The sequence below is a fragment of the Rattus rattus genome, chromosome 10 (genome assembly GCF_011064425.1).
Source record: "Rattus rattus isolate New Zealand chromosome 10, Rrattus_CSIRO_v1, whole genome shotgun sequence".
NCBI lineage: Eukaryota > Metazoa > Chordata > Mammalia > Rodentia > Muridae > Rattus > Rattus rattus.
The window spans coordinates 47,229,760-47,250,426 of NC_046163.1; the positions used below are offsets into that span (position 1 = coordinate 47,229,760).

At 47.4% G+C, this 20,667-nt stretch overlaps 1 protein-coding gene across 1 annotated transcript; it reads right to left on the reverse strand.

Annotated features, from left to right (window-relative positions):
- Positions 1-15,194: 15,194 nt before the first annotated feature.
- On the reverse strand, positions 15,195-15,602 carry LOC116910901 (60S ribosomal protein L23a-like). Its single transcript, XM_032914667.1, has one exon. The coding sequence runs from the start codon at positions 15,600-15,602 to the stop codon at positions 15,195-15,197; it is 408 nt and encodes a 135-aa protein (XP_032770558.1).
- Between the last annotated feature and the right edge of the window lie 5,065 nt (positions 15,603-20,667).

Below are 20,667 nucleotides of genomic sequence, written 5' to 3' on the forward strand. Positions count from 1 at the left end.
GCTGGAACGCTCCGATACCGCATGGCCACCACCTCCTTCCCAGGGTAAGAGAAACAGAGCCGGAAGGTCAGCTGGCCAGACGTGGTGGACTGACCACCCTGCCTTCTTGGATAGGCAAGGGTAAGCTCGCTCCACTGTCCTACCCACAATGCCTCCTCATACGTGCTGCCGCTGCTCTTCCAGTACTGCCCAGCCTCTGTCTTGCTGGGCTGGTGTCACTGCTCTCTCTGTGCCTGGAATAGCTTGGTCATTGCCTCTCTGATGGATCACGGTCTCGGTAAAGTCAAGGATACATCTGGTCCATCACGCACTAAAGGCTGGGTGCTCGGCAAGCAGTAACTTTCTGCTTCCTTTAATTCTGTCCACCTGTCCCATGGGCTACTCAATAAGCATCAGGATGCTCTTCTACTGTTCTGCTGACACTGTCCTTTGTACCTTGATGTGTCACTCCTGCCCACCCTGCACTGTCCAAATATGTACTAGCGAACGGAGACAAAGGTGCACCCTTAACCAAGAAGGGTACGTCTGTCGGTCTATCCTTTGATGGACAGCCACAAAGAGTGGATGGATTCCTTTCTATATAGTGGGGATGTCAGAATGTTTGGACCCAAGAGAGATGTGGAAGAGGATGAATCTTCCTCTCCCCACCTGTAGTTCCCTGGTTCAAGGACAGGAACCATACACTGTCCTGGCCACTCTGGGAAAGGCCATGCTGCCCGCTGGTGGAGCTAGTCTGTCTCCCACCCTCGTCTGAGCTCACACGGTGGAGCTAGTCCCAGCAATACATCCTCATCTGCTAAGGTGGCAGCCCTGCAGGGGGCTAATGAGAAGGGAGGTGTGAGGCAGGAGCCTCCACTGCACAAGTAATTATAGCCACTCAAGCTGCTGACAGGGCAGTCAGCTGTAGGGCTGCTGGCAACGGTGACTGCTGTTACCTGAGCCACAAAGTCTCTCCCTCCTAATGAGGTTATTACTAACCCACTGGCTGCTGGGACCCTCAGGCCTCTCCACTCTCTGCCTTGCTGCCTGTAGGTCCTGGCTTGCCTTCCAGATGGTCTTGAGGTTTGGTCCATGTAGTCAAAGGGAACAATGACACACAGTTGACGCTCCTTTGCTTAGTCTTTGCTGGGTTCTGGACTGAGCAGGGGTGAGAAGACACCTGTAGCACTTTGATCCTCTGGGGGTCTCCCTCCATGACTTCTTACCTGGGTTGGAATGTGTCCTCCCTACCTGTTTTCAGCTTCAGTGTCTGGTGTGAGTTCCCCTACCTGTGCTGTAACACACTGCCTTCCATGATAGTTGCTTCAGCCAGATCCTATAAAAGTTACTGAATGAGGGAGCAAGGGTGGTGGTGGTGTGGTGTGGTGTGGGGGTGGGGGTGGGAGGGATAAAGTACTTGGCAGTAGGGTACTTCTCATGCAGGTATGCATACTTGAATTCAAGCCCCCGACACCCAAACAAAAAGACTAAGGCAGACAGATCCCTGAGACTGTCTGGATAGCTCGACATCATAATTGGTAAAGCCCAGGTCCCAGTGAGTGATCCTGTCTCAAAATGCAAGGCGAATAGAAGCTGCAGCTGACTTCCAGCCTGCACATGCCCACCTGCTTGCATACAAACAAGTTAGGAGAATGAAACCAAAGGCTCACAGAAGAGCCGTCCCCCATGCAGGTTGAACTCTCTCTCTCTCTCTCTCTCTCTCTCTCTCTCTCTCTCTCTCTCTCTCTCTCTCACACACACACACACACACACACATGCACTCACACACAGACACACTCATACACACACTCTCACACACACTCACACGCACACACTCACACACACACTCACACACAGACACACACACACACACTCACACACACACACACACACACACACACACACACACATCATCATTGCATTTTGCCAGCACTAGATCTCTTGGCGAGGATTTTTAGTTCTTTCCCGGGGTCAAGCTCGTTCTGAGTGTAGATACCCTCATCCTGACGTCTCTCTCCATCTCTGGCGAATTATCCCTCTTGACATTCTTTCCCAACCCCTGCCTTCAGCCTACATCTTCCAGTGTTAGAATAAACCAGGAAGCTAGTATTCCAAACCGTGTTGGTACAGTGACTTCAGTGGATGTCTCAGAGAGGATTTCTGGTTGTATGACAATGACCGTGCTTCTTTATGCCCTTTGCAGACAGACCTCAGAACTCCACCACAGTAATCTCCTGGCCCTGTCTGGATGACACTGGGACGAAAGAACAGGATACCAATGGCCAAAATCTTGGAACAAAGGCATGGACCCTGCCTGGCAGGAATCAGCTCTCAGCAGGCAACTCATCCTGAAGCTGCCTGGGTCCAGCGAAACGCCCTGCCGCGCTCCACCTCTCTCAACAGCTGGCCCGCGTGTCACAGCCAATTAGGCTTTGGAGGGAGTGAGAGAGAAAGGAGTGACACCGTGTATTGACCCCCGCTGTCACAGGGCAGATGTGGAGGCCAGCACGCAGCCCCCGCACGGCCATGCCGCTAATTAATCACCTTGGCCACCGAGTCGTGACAGCGCTTTGCTTTGCACGATGCCAGGAGCTTGGCACCTGCAGAGAGACGCGCCCGCAGGCAGGAGGCTTTACGCCACCAGACATCCCTTTCCTCGGCTGGCCCACCAAGCCAGTTTCTGGCAAGTTCTCATTGCAACTGCAGTGTTAAAAGGAAAGGCGGAACAAACTTTTCAAAGTCAGTGGTAATTATACACAACGCAGGGTGGAGGAGCTCGTGAGTAAGCCAGGCACAGAGGGAGGGTGCTCAGACGCAGAGGGAGGAGCTAGGAGGACCTAACCAGAAGATGCTCTTTCTGCTCAAACTTTTTCAAACAGGCAATGGGACTGTGCACCCTAAGACAGCAGCTCCCAAGACACAGAGTTGCAATTATCTGAGCGCAAGAACAGTCTCTTATCCATGGCGTTCCAGCTTTGGGCACCGTGTGCCCTGCCACATGTGCATTTAGAAATAGTCAAAGAAGGAATAAGACACAGCTGGCTGTTACTATCAAGGAGCTCCTGGCCAGCTGGGGACATAGGCACATACCAGGTCATTCTTTGCACTGTGGCGTGCCAGTGTCTGGTGTGTTGGAGGCTGGGCATGGGTATAGTAAGGACTGCGAAGAGGGACAGCAGCCTTTATTTCAACCGTAGGACATTCAAATGATCCTGTTTGATGGACGGGGCAAGTCTTCAGTGAATCAGACCTTATTTCTATTGAAATGAAAAATAACAGCTTTTCTCCTCCCCCATTCCCGTTACCAAACTGAGTGCAGACAAGGCTGTCTGGGCCAATGGAGCAGACTGTGCATCTATGTGGGTGTAAACTTTTTGTTTGTTCGACACTGAGACCTATCACCCACGTAGGCCTATTAGAAGGAACCTAAAGTCAGTGCGAGGAGGAGTTGAAATCGGGTGCATTGATTGTGGTGGTTTGAATATGCTTGGCCCGTAGGGAGTGGTACTGCTAGGAGGTGTGGCCTTGATGGAGGAAGTGCGTCATTGTGGGGGTGGGGTTTGAGACCCTCCTAGCCATGTGGGAACCAGTCTTCTGTCTGCCTTTGGATCAACATGAAGAACTCTCAGCTCCTCCCGCACCGTGCCTGCCTGGATGCTGCTATGCTTCCTACCATGATGATAATGGACTGAACCTCTGAAACTGTAAGCCAGCCTCAATTAAATGTTGTTCTTTATAAGAGTTGCCTTGGTCATGGTGTCTGTTCACAACAATGAAAACCCTGACTAAGATACTGAACAATGTGCAAAGAACAAGAGACTGCGGGCATTCAGCCATAAATGTGACACCCGTGTTCCATCTACCTTTCCCCCTTAGGTTCAGGGAACACAGTGGAAAGGGTGGCAAAAATATGATAAGAGTCAGAGATCTTCAAAGGCTGCTGCAAAATAATGTCTTTTGGAAGCAGCAAGGCCCTAGCACGCATGAGGTCTCAGTGGCTGTAGTTTGTAGCACAATCCTGGTGTGAGACCAGGACAGTCCACACCCCAGCATGAAGAGAGAAGGGCTCATGAGGCCCCATACCCAGTTAAGGAGCTACCGGCAATTGGTGAATGCTAGTGGTGGGAGAGTCGGGTTTCTTCAGCAGTGTGGCCTGTGGTAGGTGGTTCATGATCAAATAGATGGTGCCCCACATCCATGCACATGTATTCAGCGCTAGCTGGCTCAGAGGCCGAGAAAGAGAGAGAGACAGAGACACAAATGGAGACTATGGGGGCCCTGCAACAAGTCAGAAGGCGACTACAGCTATGCCCTAAGCACATGGCATTTGGGTATTATGTTGCAAGATAATAAATATTTTTTAAAAAGTTGCAAGTGTCCTCCTCAACTTGTTCCCCAGTATATCTGCAGATGCCTCCTTTGGGCATAATTTTATTTTGCTAATTAACTTTCAAACGAGGAACCAAAATTAAACATTAAAATAGCAGAGCATGGTGAATTGGTCTGAAAATTGAGAGGGCCGATGATATTCGTCTGGGAAAAATAAGAAAAGTGATCCTGCAAAACAACACAACAGATATTACCCGTATCCCCCAAAGCGGGCGGACTAAACCTTAGTTGATGTTGCTGCAGCCAAGCAAAATCAATCGCCTTCAGGGAGACAGCTTCTTTGGTTATGCCCGTGGCCTGCAGCCCCTACACAGCCTTCGAGATGTCTTTCTAGGGGAAAAGACTGACGATGTCTCCCCAGACCTAAGGGAAAAGGTTTCTGGTATAAAAGACAAAGACTCCATCTTGTGGTCAAATGAAGAATTGCAGCTCCTCTGGCACAATTTCGTATGGAAACTGAGAACACAGCCAGCCCAAGAGCCCCAGAACGTCTCAGCGAGCCTTTACTTCTGGGAAAGCTTTCTGCCTCAGCCAGGCCTCCCCTCTGCTGCCCCTGCCTTCCTCTCTGCGAACAAATATCCTGCACTTTCTATAAAGGCTCTCCCACGCCCTCAACCCTGTAAATCAAGTTCTCAACCTGGGCGTCTCAAGCTTTTTGGGGATAGTCGACTGACTCTTTGATAGGGGTGCCTAAGACCATGGGAGAATACAGATATTTTTACATTATGATTCATAACTTGAAAAATTACTGTTATGAACTAGCAACGACAATAATTTTATGGTTGAGGTACCACAGGTTGAAGAACTATATTAAAGGATTAAAGCATTAGGAGGCTTGAGAACCCCTTTTGTAAACTGAATTTATCCCTTTTTTTAAATCCCTCCTCCCTGCATACTCTGCCCTTAATAGGCTACAGTGGTACTTCACAGGGAAGGAAATGAAGGCGTCAACTGAGGCTGTCACATATCTGATTTTTGGATTGTCATTTCCAAATGAGACTTGAGCTTCTCCTAAGGGCCTGGCAGAGAGGGCAAGGTCACTCCAAAGTTCACCAAATCTCTTGGCCATCATGGCTACTGTGGTGGTTTGTATATGCTTGGCATATACAATAGGGAGTGGCCTCACTCTTAGGAGGCGTGGCCTCACTCTTAGGAGGAGTGGCCTCACTCTTAGGAGGTGTGGCCTTGCTAGAGTAGATGTATCATTGTGGGCGTGGGTTTCAAGACCCTTGTCCTAGCTGTCTGGGAGACAGTCTTCTTCTGTTGGCCTTTGGAACAAGATGTAGAACTCTTGTCTCCTCCTGCACCATGCCTGCCTGGATGCTGCCATGCTTCCCACCATGATGATAATGGACTGAACTTCTGAACCTGTAAGCCAGCTCCAAATGTTGTCCTTATAAGAGTTGCCTTGGTCATGGTGTCTGTTCACAGCAGTAAAACCCTGACTAAGACAGCCACTATTGCAGATTTGCTTCTGGACTGGAGTTGGGGTAAGGATATGTGACTGGCAGCCTTCTGGGCACCCTCAAGGACTGAGGAGTAGGTAAGACCAACCCCATAAGGCATTTGTTAGAGATAGAAGTTACAGGGAGTATGAACTGACTGCAGGGTGTTCTCCATAGCTTGAACACTGTCACCACTTAAAACGACTTGATGGACAGATAATCACGGCTGGCGTGCTGAAGAGTTTTAGTGGGACCTGGCAGCTACTTCATAATATTAGCCACTCTGATTAGTCAGAAGATAATTTTAATGTCAGAGCAATCCATCCAACACCTTTAGGATGAGAAATAAGTACTCTTGCTCTCAATAAGGCTCCCAGGGATAGCCAGGAAGAACTTCCAGTAAGCATCCGAGAAGCCTGAGATGCAGCTGTCAAAACGGTTCTCTGTACTAGAAAGGACTTGGCTGTCTACAGAGGAGTTTCTCCTTTCTCTGTCCCCAGTACACCTGATAGCGTATTTGTGAGGCCAGGGGTGTCCCAGCTTCTCCGATCTGTCCTGATAAACCTGTACCCCTGTCTGAAGGGACATTGGAGTTCATATTGTAAGACTCGACCTGAGTCTTAATTACCAGGAGACTCCCGTGAATGAGAGGTGAGACCAGAGACCGATGGCAATATCATGAGAATTATTATTATTTCAGCTAGCTGGGGTCCACCTACTTCTCGAGGAGAGGTGACCCCGAACAATCTGTTAGTGTATTTTTATACATTCGAAGGGCCTATACAGCGATGGAGATTGGACATATGGGGGGTGGGGCATTGGTGAGCTCAGTTCACCTTTTTTAGGTGACTACAAACCAGGGCAGCATCTGGGTCCCTGAAATGCATTCCTTTAGAGAAAGAAGGTTGAGATAGTCCTTCTGTGAGGACCAGGCATTGATTGGTGCACTCTCTACTGGATGGGAGGGACTGTCTGAGGCTGGTGGAAAAATACTAGCTCTCTCAGTATTAGGCTGGTGGTCAGTGGAAGTCAGAAAGCCCTCCTAGATACAGACAGCTTGAGTCCAGCTCCCACACGGGGTTAGAAGACTGGGCACAATGACCCGTGGTGAGAGCCACCATTTCTTCTTTGATGATGGTTTCCCCTGATGGTCAGGTTGAGAGCTTCCTGGGCAGTGGGCTTCTGAAATCTCAAGTGGAGGTTTTTTTGGGGGGGGTACCCTTGGAATGGGTTCCTATGATCTACTAAAGCAGATTAATCCAATGGGAGTGCTGAGATGCTGGTGACTGGATGGGAAAGAGAAGTTAAAGAGCATTGGTAATAATAGAAGGGAAAAAAAAGGAGATTTAGAAACAGTTGCTATGGCAATTCTAGCTGCTTATTTTAATCTGGATCTTTGGGGACCACAAAAATGTGTTCAAAGAATAATACGTAAGAGTAGTGAATAGTATCATAAGCCCTGTGTGGCCCTCAATTCGTACATAATCTTATTTCCTTGTATACCTGAACTGCTTATTTAACTGCTATAGAAACAAATATAATAACATCATGACACCAGAAGTTAGTGGGAATTCTTCAATACCATCAAACATTTAGCATTCGTATCTCTTTTGCTGTGCAATACTCATGACCATTGGTTGGTTTTGAATCAGAGCACAAAAGCTAGCCTCCTTTGGGGAGAGGTAAACTTAACTGAGTGATCGCATCCGTCAGACCACAGAATTGTCTGTAGGCAAAGCTGTGCGGTATTTTCCTGATTAATGGTTTATGTGGGAGGCCCAGCCAACTGTGGGTGGCACCACCCCTGGGCAGGTGGTTCTGAATGGTAAAAGGAAGCAGGCTGAGCAAGCGCCAAAGAGCAAACAGCAAGCATTTCTCCTCCACGGCCTCTGTTTCAGTTCCTGCCTCCAGGTTCCTGCTTCCGTTCCTGCGCCGACTTTCCTCATGGATGGACTGTGGTATGTAAATGTAAATCAAATAAACATTTCCCACTCAGATTGCTTTGGGCCGTGGTATAGTATTTATCACCAAGAACCTTTCAAAGGGGCTTGGCACTATGGGCAGAGTCAGATGGACATGGGTTAGCATTCTAGTCCCAGCACTGAGTTAATTCATGACTTGGCTTGAGGATCCTTGACATGCGTAGCTTCTTACAATCTAGAATGCAAATCAGAGGAAACTGTAGAAGTGTAAGGACGAGGGAGAACGTTTATACCACGCTCAGTGCGTAAGCAATGCCCCATTGCTTCTTACAGCCTTCTTCCTCTTCACTTCCAGATTGGCTCCTTGAGTCGAACTCCGGAACTTGTCAGGAGTGCTTGCCTGACAAGGAGCCATTTCCTTCTTATTTCTTGTTAATAGGATCCTAGTTTGGTTCTGGTCCAATCGGGAGTATTCTTGGACTCATTGTTGGGCTCTTCTGCAACCTCATAGGGAAAACCATGCTCTATAAGTGCTTCGCAGCAATCCCATGGTCCTTTGCAGATTTTTGATCGAGGGCTAGGCAGATGGCCTCACTGTGGCTAATGAGGGAAAGGGAGTCTATTGGAAGTTTCTAGAAAAAAGAACTTCAACCTGAAGAATACGGACTGTTGCTCCCCATCCTTTCAGAGCAGATTTCTCCGACGACATTTTATAGTGATGCAGAATGATAAGAACTCAACTTCTTTGGAGACAGAAGTACCCACTGTGAGCAGACACGGCCACCTTTTCAACCGGCTAGTGACTCAGGACCTAGCACTTGAAGCGGCATTTTATTGTATTGTGACATGGTGACAGAAAAGATTATATTTTTGATCTCTGATTTTGGGGACAATGTCCATGTGCTCAGAAAGACATCTCATTACTCTGGCTTAATCATGTTTATGCTTGCCTCCCCACCCCCCAACATGGAGTCCTGGGGTGTGAGCTTAGGTCTTACATCAGTGTTCAAGTCTCTTCAGTCCTGTTGTTCTGTTACCCTCAGCTCACTACCCATCCCCTCTCTTTCCTGATTGGTACTTCAAGCTTGCTCTCTTCTCAGATCCGCACCCTAGGAATTGTGAAGGAACAAGAGAGAAGCACAAAGGACCACACAACCCCTGAGGTGTCTGCAGCCCCCACAGTCTATAGAATAAGGAATCACTGGGGTAGCAGGAGAAGAGAGCATGGGAAGACAGAAACACCATCCCAAGCACCCTGCTGAAATGGCTGCCTCGGGTGCTCTATGTGAGTGCGACAAGCACACATCAAAGTTGAAGTCAACCGGTCTTGAGCCAGACTTAAAGTGGTGCCGCATTTCTGGTCCCCCAGTGTTGTGAAACAGAGCAGGTCTGGAGGACCAGTAAGAAGACCCGGCTCCTGCATAACCGTTCTGTAACCCCCTCTGCATTGCTGCTCAGAAATTCCGGTATCCTTTCATTTGTTCGTTTGCTCGCTTGCCTCTTTTTGCCCTCCTAAGAGACCCAGTGCTCTCAATCTCAGTTGAACTCTATCATTCCCTGGAGAGATTTCGCAACGTTTAATACCGAGATCACCCAAAGGACCCACTAAATCAATACCTTCAGAGATGGGGCTCGGGTCTCTGTAGTTTTCTTCTCTCTCAGGAACTGCCCGGTGCCGCCAGCTGAGGTTGTGCACCTGCGCACTAGAGTGATCAGAACAGGTCCTGAGCACATTTCAAACCTTCTAGGAGCTTTCTGAAAACTTCTCACACCACATTCCTCTTCTAGAGAGTCTGGCTTCGTTGTGTTGGGGTAGGAGGTGGGGGAAAGGGGTGGGGATGGGGGGATAGTTCTTTAGGCTGTCCAGGTATTTCTAAAGTGCAACAAGATTTTATGCACCGACCAAAGCAGGAAGGAAGGGCTTCCTTGCCTCCTCTCCCCAAGCAATAGCATTTCTAGAGAGCTGTCAGCGGGTTGGTAAGTCCAATGCACACCTAGAAGCATGGGTGTCCAGCCACCTGGCACTTTAAAGTCTCCTGAGGGAGTTTTGAAGATGTCCATTTGCTGAGCCAGGCTCCCGAGGTCGCACTGCCACTGTCCAGACTTGGGGCATTGCGGCATTTGCTCCGAAAGCAACTCCAGGGTTCTGATACAAAGCCAAGGCAAAAGCCACCATGCGATAGCAATCGCGGTGGTGACAATGGTTTATAGAAGTCATACCCGTTCCACTTTCAGACTATGTCCTTCCAGGGACAAGGGGAAGGGCTGTTATTTAGTATTCGAAATCACTATTTGAAACCTTTCATTGTGTTATCCCTGGCATCTTCTACCTCCATGGAGGATGCTCATTTAAGAATAAGGCCTGTTCCCCCATCTCCTGCTTTTCAGGCCGTGTCCGTGTTCTCTATTTAAATGAGGCCAGCCTTTTGTCTGCTGCCTCGTTCTGCTCTGCTTGTGATTGTGTGCATACTCTCACCAAACTGCGAGTTTGGGGTTATGTAAACAAAGAAATTACGGCAGTGACAGATCTATGAGGATACAGGTATGCCCTGTGCCACAGGAAATGGAGTTGCCGCTCAGCTCGGTTCACCTCACCCTCCTCCAAAGCATCGGGTATCTCTCTCTTCCTCTGCACTAGCCAATCAACATGAGAGGTGTCCCAATGGAAGGCAAACTGTAAACACCGCCCAGTACGCTCCTGACCCAGGCTGCACAGACTTAAATAGTCCAGTAGTTGCCTCTTGGGTGCCCTAGGCCCATCCCAGCTCAGTCTTCCAGCTCATTCAGGCACGGTGGAGCTGCGTAGTACTGCCCCCAAGTGGCTGTGAGCAGAATTACACCCACTCTGTCAAAATCGTCATGGGTTGCTCAACTCTGTGGCCCTTCAAGGCGACAACTTCACATCTATTCCCCATCAGGTGTCTGTCTTCCGTCTTCCACCACCTTTCCTTGTAATTCCAGAAGTATTAATTCATCAAACATTTTAATTAATCAATTAAGAGCGCAGCGCGCGTGCGTGTGTGTGTGTGTGTGTGTGTGTGTGTGTGTGTGTGTGTAAGAGAGAGAGAGACAGAGAGACAGAGAGACAGAGAGACAGAGAGGGAGAGAATATAAACCATGCTATATTGCATGTGTGGAACTTCTTACCAGGAGGGACATGGAGATTAGTCAACCCACTGAGACTTTTCTAGCTGAGGCATTTCAGAGTTCTTGGGCCTCTTCCTTACATAGGTTCAGAGTAGTCACACGCTCTTCTGGACAATCCCTTTGCCCCAGAGAGCATCTAGTTAGAGGCCCAGCAGCTGCCCATTTGATAGTAGTAGAGTCCCCTACAAGTTCTGGCATAAAAGGAAATGGTTTCCAGGGAAGCAAAGACATGGAAACCATGCCTGTCATCTGCTGTCGTAGAATTTCCGCCGGGCCACACACTGAGGAAATCAACAAGACAAAACCAAAACCAAAACATTTCAGGGCTAGAGGAGAGTGATGTCTCTTGCACAGTCTTGGGGATAACAGAGTCCCGTTTTGGGTGGAGCTCTTCTAAGGGGCCTTCTTGCCAATAGCCCTTGAAGCAGAGAAATGTCCCAGAGGAGGGGATAATCTAATATAACGTGTGTTCAATTTCAGGGACTTCAAAGAAACCTTGATCCCTCAGAATGGTGTGCACAGTCTGCAGCCTAGAGGATCCTGGATGTTCTCAGGCCTCCTCATGGTGTAGGAAGAGTGGCCAGGAATGTCTGCTTCGGGGAAGGCCATGGATAAGTGGCCAAGAAAGGCCTGGAAAATCCAAAGGGCAAAAGGCATGGAGGGCAGGAGTCTACGGTCTGATGGCAGAAGCGAACGAACAGAAAGTACACACTCTAGCAGCCGTGATGATACCACAGGCAGAGCCTGGAGGCCTGGCACCACCTTCCCACCAGAGCTCAAGGACAAAGGCTTCACAGCCAGAAGACACAGGTAGAGGGAAATCATGAGTGGGGGATACACTGGCCGCTGGAGGAGGCAGCGTGGAGGGGAACCGTGAGTGGGGTACACTGGGCAGAGCATACCTTACATCAGTCCTAGTTGGATTTTTTTTCCAGAACACCAGCTAGGATGAGGTAGACGTGCAGAGTTCAGTCGGGGAGGATGGCATACACTTGTGGCACTCTTATGGCTGTGGCGCTGGGTTCCTCTCAGCCTTTCTGACTCTGGGCAGCAAAGGACATAATCTCCTCGCGGGTAACTATCTATGGTTTGCCTCTCAAATGAATGCCCTTGTTAAACAATTTCCAGGAGGTGGACTTCCAGTGTGGAAACTATTTGCTGCACCATCCACATGGCACAGTTGGTCTCAAATCACCCTGCTTACTTTTTTTAATAGCACGTTGTCTCGATTGAGTGTGGTTTTGTTTTTATTGGACACAGCGTTCAGAACTGAGAACCAGGGCTTGTGCTTCAAAGAACTACAGGGGAAAAACAATCCCTAAGCCTTCTATCCCCAAGTACCTCTTGCAACTGAAGACATCACAGCCTAGAGAACCCAAAGCACAGAGCTAAAGGCGTCAGCTCTGTGGTCATCATCCCTGGCTTTAAGGTTTATTTATTCCTCTCGTGTTGCTGGTGTGAAAACTAAGGGCCACTGTCCAGAGCTTCATCTCGTACCTCACCTACCCTACCCTTCTCAAGCTCTGAGAATTCCCCTTTTCCTTTGGCCACCTTTGTTTCTCTGAGACGCCTAATCTGCCACTGTTTCAAGATGTATTACTGTCCTTTGGAAATGACACAATCATTACTGTCTCGAAACCAAAGCAGCTTTGATTAGCTAAACTGGCCTTGGGCCTACCAGTTTTGCCCTGTGAAGGAGAGAAGAGACTACTCACAAGGGGAGAAGTGCTCACTTGACGTTCCTCTCTCTGCCTGAAATATGTAAGTGGTTAACAGTCTGTGGCCAATGGGGACATTTGTAGGTAGAGTAGCTGCCCATAAATTTCTCATGATCCTATAGGTAACTCTAAGAAAATTATTACCACCAAATTGGATTTGGATGAAATGATTTCTTTGGTCTGGCATTGGTGTCCTACACGGAGTGAATGCATATTTGTTCACATATCCCAGGGAGAGTCATACATTGTCCATGCAGGAGGACAAGAAGATAGTACAGCTTCAAGTCACAGAGAACACCTTGTTAAGAGACTCTTCTATGCTTCCAAGAGGGCCTAGGTCACTGGGATTTACACCAGGTTCTGTCTTCTGGGCTCTTCTGGGCTCTTTTGTTCCCTGTTAGCTTCTGTGGCTGGGCATCAGGGCTGGCAAGATCTCCTGAGACAAAGAGAAGAGCCCAGGAGACTCAGTTCTGCCCTCCCCCTGCCCCTCAGCCACAACTTAGTTCACAGATGCCTTTTTGGGAACCTTCAGCGTTCAAAGGACCTAGAAACAATTCTTTGTTTTACCGGATACTTTTTACTTTTTTCATATTAAAAACATCAGCGTCGTCCCCGTCTTCGTGATTATTATTGTGTGTTGAACCTGCAGAGGTCGGAGGACGACTCTGTGGAATCAGTTTGGTTTTCTCCTTCCATCTTTGTTTACATGGATTATAGGGCACACACTCAGATTGGCGGATTTATGCAGCACGCACCTTTCCCCACTGAGCAGCCTTGCCAGCGTTTACTCATAACAACAATAACAACAACAATAACAAACAGCAGCAGCAGCAGCAGCAGCAGCAGCAGCAGCAGCAGCAGCAGCAGCAGCAGCAGCAGCAGCAGCAAGAAGTGCCCTACAGCAGCACAGCCAGTACCAGGGCAGTACGGATGATCCTTGACTTATGATGCCTTGATGTAGGAGGACGGAACTTTACAGCATCGTGAAAGTGATGCGCATTCAGCCGAAACCATGCTTCACATTTCAAAGTTTTGATCTTTTCCTGGGCTAGTGACAGGCGTCATGACCCTGTCTCCAGGTTGGAGAGTGTCAGCCAGCCGCAGCTCCCAGTCAACCAGAGCATCAGTAGCATCGGGAGGAAAAAACAACTGGCAACATTCGCTAAGCTGCGACATTTGGCAGTTAGGGTTAAATGCACTTTGACTTCCTGCGTTCCCATTATGATGTATCTATGGGCGTGGCCCAACATCAGCCAGCGTCTCTGAGTGGTACCAGCCCACCTGGTGCATCAAGTCCTGTCCTATTTCTAGTGTATTTGCCATTAGGGTCAAGGAACTTTATCTTCTGGAATATTCAGAAGATAATTCTATTAATATTCACATACTTACATACAGATCACCTTGCTTTATCTAATTTATTAATTTACATTTTTATTTGGTTTTAAAAATCAGTGCCTTTGTATTTTTGTAATAAGTGCTTTTGTTGATTATTTCATGATTACACGAATAGATACATCATGTTTAATGCAAATAGGACAAAAGAGCAGAATGTAAACAATACAAGGTGGTTAAGAGACATTTAAGGCACAAGCAATTGCTGCAATTCCACAAGACATCCACTGGATGGCGCAAGAATCTCACGCAAATACGTCAGGGATGGCTACCGGAGAATTCCATTTCTCCCACGTTAAATCAAAAGTGATGCGAATTGCTGTAAAAGGTGTGCATCTCCTCGGCATCCTCACAAGGGATTGTATTGTTCTCCTTCTTTACCTGTGTGTTGGCAAGGCACTGGTCTCCTGTATTCACGCTCAGAGCCGGCCTCTGTGTCTGTCTTCCCTGAGGTTCAATTTCAAGCCTGCAAACACCGCCAGTTGCATAGGGGGAAAACGACTGCTTTAGCTTTGGTAAAAATCTGAGAAGAAGAATTTTGAAGAATCAGAATTAGACCTGGTACTCCACACTGTGTTGAAGTTTCCCATACCAGTGTTGCCAGCCCTGGGACAAATAGCACTGTCTTCTACCCAGTGTAAAAGGCAGCATTAATAGTAACATGGAGGAAGGGCCAAGCCAGGGAAACTGCCCTGATACTTTGATATATCTGTCTATCAGAGCAAAACTGTTTTGTATATATGTATATTGTTTGGTCATGTATATATGTGTTCGTGTGTGTGTGTGTGTGTGTGTGTGTGTAGGCCAGGGGTTAATGTCCAGTATCTTCCTCAGTTATTCTTTGTTCTATGGTGAAATGTGTACATAGAATTAATAGCTGTTTGGAGTGTCGCTCAGTCCTGGGTTCAATTCCTAGCACCTCTAACTGCAAGTCTATCGTTGGGGCTGGAAAGAAAGTTCAGTGGTTAAGATTGTATCCTGCTCTTTCAGAGGACCCAAGTCCAGTTCCCAGCAGCTCACTGGGTGGCTAGTTAACAACCACCCGTGACCCTAGCTCCAGGAATCCAGTGCCCTCTTCTGGCCCCTGTGAGCACCTGCGCTCATGTAGACATACTGACGCACATAATTAAACTATTTTTTTTTTTTTTAAAGAAGGAATTATCAGCAGGATTTCAATGGATTTCAGTGGGGCTGGATTCCATTTAAGTACGCCTAGATTTGTTGGCAACATCCAAAGACTCGCAATCCGGAGTCAGATGGACCTGTGCCGCCTTCTCCTCCCCGGCCTGATTGATTTTGGTCATTCCGACACAGAATTTCTTCTCAGCTTGTTTGCCCTGGGGCTTCTTGGCCTTGGCTTCCCGGATGAACAGAGTCATTGTTTCTGTCTTCCTCATGGCTGACTTGGTGGTCAGGGGAAACTGGATGATGGCGCAGAGGTCGAGTTTGTTTTTCCTGGATGCACTCTTGCCAAGGGCATTTGGGCCACATCCAGAGTGGCCCTGCCTTGGGCTGCCCTTCTCTTTTATCGTGGCTGTGGATGTCTCTCTGCACCGCTTTCTTGGCTGGGAAAGGCTTTGTGCTTGGGAGCTTTTTGTCTTCACCTTCATTGTTCTATTGGCCTCTACCTCGGTTTTTGAGGCAGGGTCTCCCACTAAGCTTGCCAATTCACCTACACTGGCGAGCTAGCAAGCCCCAGGGCCTCCATGTCTGATGCGTCTGCTTTGCCATGCCTAACTTCGTAAGGTTCTGAGGATCGAACTCTGGTCTTTACGCCTTTATGGAAAGCACTTTAGCAACTGAACCATCTCCCAGCCCGGAAAAGTTTTATTTTATTTTATTTCATTTTATTTGACTTCATTATCCAGGGCATCTTCTGGATCCTAACATGCTGTAAAGGCCTCAGCCTTCAGAGGCCCGGCAAGGAGCGGTCTTCAACAGTAGTTGAAATCTGTTTTCTTTGTGTCTCACGCAGCTCCTTGCCTAGGTTTCTACCCGTGTTGATGTGTGAAATGAGTGTGAAGTGCAGTCTCTGAGGTTTATCGGAAGAAACGAAGGCTGCATAAAAAGCAGAGAGAGTCAGAGCATGAGGGGAAGTGGGAAGATGAAGCTATGGTCCGAGACCCTGGATTCCTCCAGATTGGGGAGGCAGCGAGGCACAGGGCAGAGACACAATTCTTGGGAGCCTTGGGGTTCTCTATGCAAGACCACGTGGACCACTCATTTTGGCGGAGGCTGAAACATGTACAATACAAACACCCAGATTTGCTTTTATCTTATTTTTAAATTTTATCTATTGAGAAGCTCCACACTGCACACCTCGCTCCAAGCTGGCGAAGTGCAGTTACAGGTAAACGCAGGAGCGGTGTATTATACACGGCTCAAGCCTCCTTTGTTCAAGGAAGGTGATTTCATAGTCTAAAACCATCAGCTCTCGCTGTTCCCCAACAACTGTACCTGTCTCATTCCAAAGGTTTGCCTGGTTTAGGTAAAGAAAGCAGACAAACAGCCCTCACCCACAGAAGCTGGAGAGCAGAGGGTATCAGCAGCTTACACAGACATGGACCACCACTGTCGTCCTAATCCCTTTTTCTAGGCTAGGATCGACCCAACTAGCTCATTGTTGAAAGCAGCTTGAAACTGCTCTTTGCTGTAGCATCAATGTCTTTATCTGTGAGGAGCATTTGACAATGTCTGGGGAATCGCTGCCACACATTTGTTTATAACGGAATGGGTGGGGCACTATTGGCAGTGAGTGGGTCAAGTCATGGGTGTTGCTTTGGAGGCCATATGCAAAACAGCCCTGAAACAAGATAATATTAAGGGGTTGGAGAGGTGGCTCAGCAGTCAAGAGCACTGGCTGCTCTTCCAGAGGTCCAGAGTTCTGTTGCCAGCAACCACATGGTGGCTCACAACCATCTGTAATGAGATCTGATCCCCGATTCTGGCATGTAGGTGTACATGCAGATAGAGCACTCACACGTAAAATGAATAAATAAATCACTCTTTAGAAAGGGGTGGGGTGACTGGAGAGATGATGGCTCAGTGGTTAGGAGCACTGACTGCTCTTCCAAAGGTCCCGAGTTCGATTTCCATCAACCACATGGTGGCTCACAGCCATCTGTCATGGGATCCGACACCCTCTTCTAGTGTGTCTGAAGACAGTGACAATGTACTGATCAACATAAAATAAATAAGTCCTTGGAAAAACAAAGAAAAGAAAATAGTAGGCAGAGATATCAACCGTAAGGAACATTAAAAGCCCTGGTTTGACTGGAACACGGTCAGGTTTGTTTCTGCACCATCTCTGGCGTCTACAATATGCCAGGACCATGGTATTAAGCAGCTAAGACCAAAATACTCTGGTTCCCAAATCCTGACACATGTCCTGCCTGCCTCTATCTGACAGAAGTGCTATCTATGGTCCCCGAGTCCTAAAACATTTCTGGCTGTGACAGGAAAGTGTTTCTGATTTAAATCTAGAGAATCCTTTAAGAACTTCACACAAAGAAACAAACAAACAAAAAAGGATTATTCTGGAAATGTGTCTCGCTATATCAAATATCGCTCAGCAATTCTTTGTTTTGACCGAGTCTGGTGTGGTATTCTAATTCCACGTCTTTCTCATTCCCCCTTCATCATATCTTTTTTATTATAAAGCCTCTTCTAGGCACCGAGCTAAGCCTGCTGCCATTAAAAGGCTGTGTGTTTCCTGCTCCTTGGAGGGCCTGGAACCCAGAGGGGGAGGCGGATATTAATTAAACCATCACCCTAATGAATGTATGATGACAAACCGTGATCAGAACTCAGAGGCGGGGGGCAGCTCTGCTGACAGTTGACTGGGGCTCGGGGCATATGGAAGTTAAGTAGACTAAGACTGTGTGAATGTGTGTGTGGGGGGTGGGGGGGTGTGAGCTTAGGGAAGGGGTGGCTCTGTGGGTCTGACAACCCGAAGGAGAGTGGAACACTGGTGGATGGAGGATCCAGCAATGTGCTAGTGGGAAGTTGGTGAGGACCCAACAAAGCCATGTAGGCCAGATGGTTGCTAAGAACCTCAGAGCAGCGAGAAGCCACTGAAGGATCTGGGAGGAGACTTGATCAGATTTGCATAGGAAGCTCCTACATTGTCAGATGAGGGAGAAAAAGTTGAGCTCATTAAAAACTTGAGCTACTTCTGAAAACAACTAGCTGATTGATTAACTTTTAAGAACCCAATTAAGCTTCTGCGTCATCGCCCCCCCACCTTTATACCTGACAGAGTCTGTGAAGGGGCTGCATTCAAATACGATCGCCTTCCTTTTCAAAGAAGCAGGCTTCTGAGTGGAGGTGCAGCTGGAATTTACCCTACTGTGATTTCTAAGGTCACATTTCTTTTGAAGATCAGTTGAATATTTATGTGTGTGTGTAGAGGGGATGGTTTTTTGATGTTGTAACATTTCCAGTTCTCGCAGTGAGTTCAAACTTCTCTAAGACTTCTAAGATATGCTCACCAAAGAATCGGAATCGATCGCTCACCAAATAAATTCTCTGTGATGTCGAGCACATTTTTCCTGTGCAGATCGTGGGTTTCTTAAAACCAATTTTAATTTTCCTTTTTTCTCTCCTCTACATGGCTGATCATAGCTACTGCATTATGTTTTATTACTGTCTGGAACTTGTCTATTATTTATCCGTAAGGGCTTTAGAGATTCAAGCCCCACACCTTTGTGAATAAACTCAACCGAATAGCCCACTGTGTGGGTTGTTAATTGGTGTTTGTGGCTTTGAGTTTGTGACCTTCCTTTCTCAAACGAGTACTTCTACCCTAGATCTGGTGTTTTTGAAGCCCAGTGCAAACTGACAACCTGGGTTGTACATAATGTTGCAGTGGTCCTCAACCTTCCTAGTGCTATGACCCCCTTAATGCAGTCAGTCGTGCTGTGGTGGTCACCAACCAAAAAAATTATTTTCATTGCTACCTCATAACTATAATGTTGCTACTTTTATGAATTGCAATGCAAATATCTGATATGCAACGGTTTTAGGCTACCACCCCTGTGAAAGAGTCATTTAATCTCCAGAGGGGTCCTGACCCGCAGGTTGAGAACTGTTGTTTTAAGGGAACATAGTAATACTTACTTGTGTATATAGTGTCATGCTTGTGTCCATGCTATAGCAAGGAAAGTGGTCAGTTGCCACAGTGACCAGATAGGTACAAGCCTAAAATATTTACCATACAGCTCTTTATGGGGGAAAACTTGTAAGCCCCATTCTAAAGAAAGTTTGCAAAGTTATTCTCTTATTCCTGCTATGTATCTAGTAGCAGATTTAGTGGTCACTAAGCACAGAGTGAGCGCCCTTGTCTTGCTCCTGAAGAGTCTGCATTTTCCTGCAGGTTAGAGAAGAATGTGTGGAGGAAGGACCCACTCTCCTCAGCCACACCCCACTAAGCATTTCATCCTCATTGTCTCCCAGAATCCTTATCACAGCCCTGTAAATTAGATCTTATCATCATCACTCTGCAAATGGATACGTTTACAAGCTAAATAACTCACAGAACTTGTAGGCAGCAGAAATGGGAACTTGGTTCGAGTTCTATCTTTGTCTCTGGGCTCTGAGTGGCACAATTGTGGTGAATTGGTTAACGAAGGGGAAGCAGGAAGGGGGAGAGAGAGAGAGAGAGAGAGAGAGAGAGAGAGAGAGAGAGAGAGAGAGAGAGAGAGAGAGAGAGACCTTGTTTCCTGTAATGGATAGAAGGCCATTAGCAGTACAGATGGAGATATGAAGTGGGCGCAGAGACTGTTCAGAAGCTACTGATGGCATCTATGGTAGCAGACCATACATGAGAGCATTTTCTGGAGAGGTTTTAGTTGCATCCCGAAGGACACCTAAGACAGAAGTCTAGAGAAAGTCTAGCAAATATTTTGACCTGAGTGGAGTTCTAACGTGTGCCATATGCAAGTCCCTTCTTCGCTGGCTGCCACAACATTCCCCAGGAATGCAGAATTATTAAAGAAACACTCCTTCCCAGCCCCATCTGTCAACACCAGAATATTTGCATTTCACAAGCAGCCCGTGAGGACACTGCTGCTGACATCACAGGGCTGCCAGCACAACCGCCCAGCCCTGAGATGCTGGGGACTTCTTCCCTGACATTCTATGGCATTGCCTGCAGCAAAGCTAAACCCTTGATCAGTTAGTCAAGCTGACTTGACTGCTGTAGAACTCGTTGGATGGACCTTTCTGAACCCAAGTTCCACTCGTTCCCAGGTGCACAAACTGATGTACACAGACTAATTCATGTCAGCTCTCAGCTGCCCAACTCCAACAGGTTCTTTTCAAAAGAATCTGGTATTTGATGCAATTGAAATTCTTTCTTTTCCCTTGGAGCAATTTGTTTGAAAAAATAATATATTTTTTAAGGCTGTTCAAAAATGGAATAAAATTACTTTTTACTCTGGGGTTTTCTTCGCTGTACGATAAATGAAGTATTAACTGAGATAGCTATTAGCATCCCTGGTCTACAGACAGGTCACTACAGTTGACTAAGTTAAAAAAAATAGAAAATTTAGAGTCCCCAACTATAAAACGAATTGCCCAACAGATGCAGCAGGCTCCGAAGGAATCATTGAGAGCTATTTAGCTAAATAATATCCGTGCTAACAAGTCCCACAAAACAGATTTCTGTGACAATGT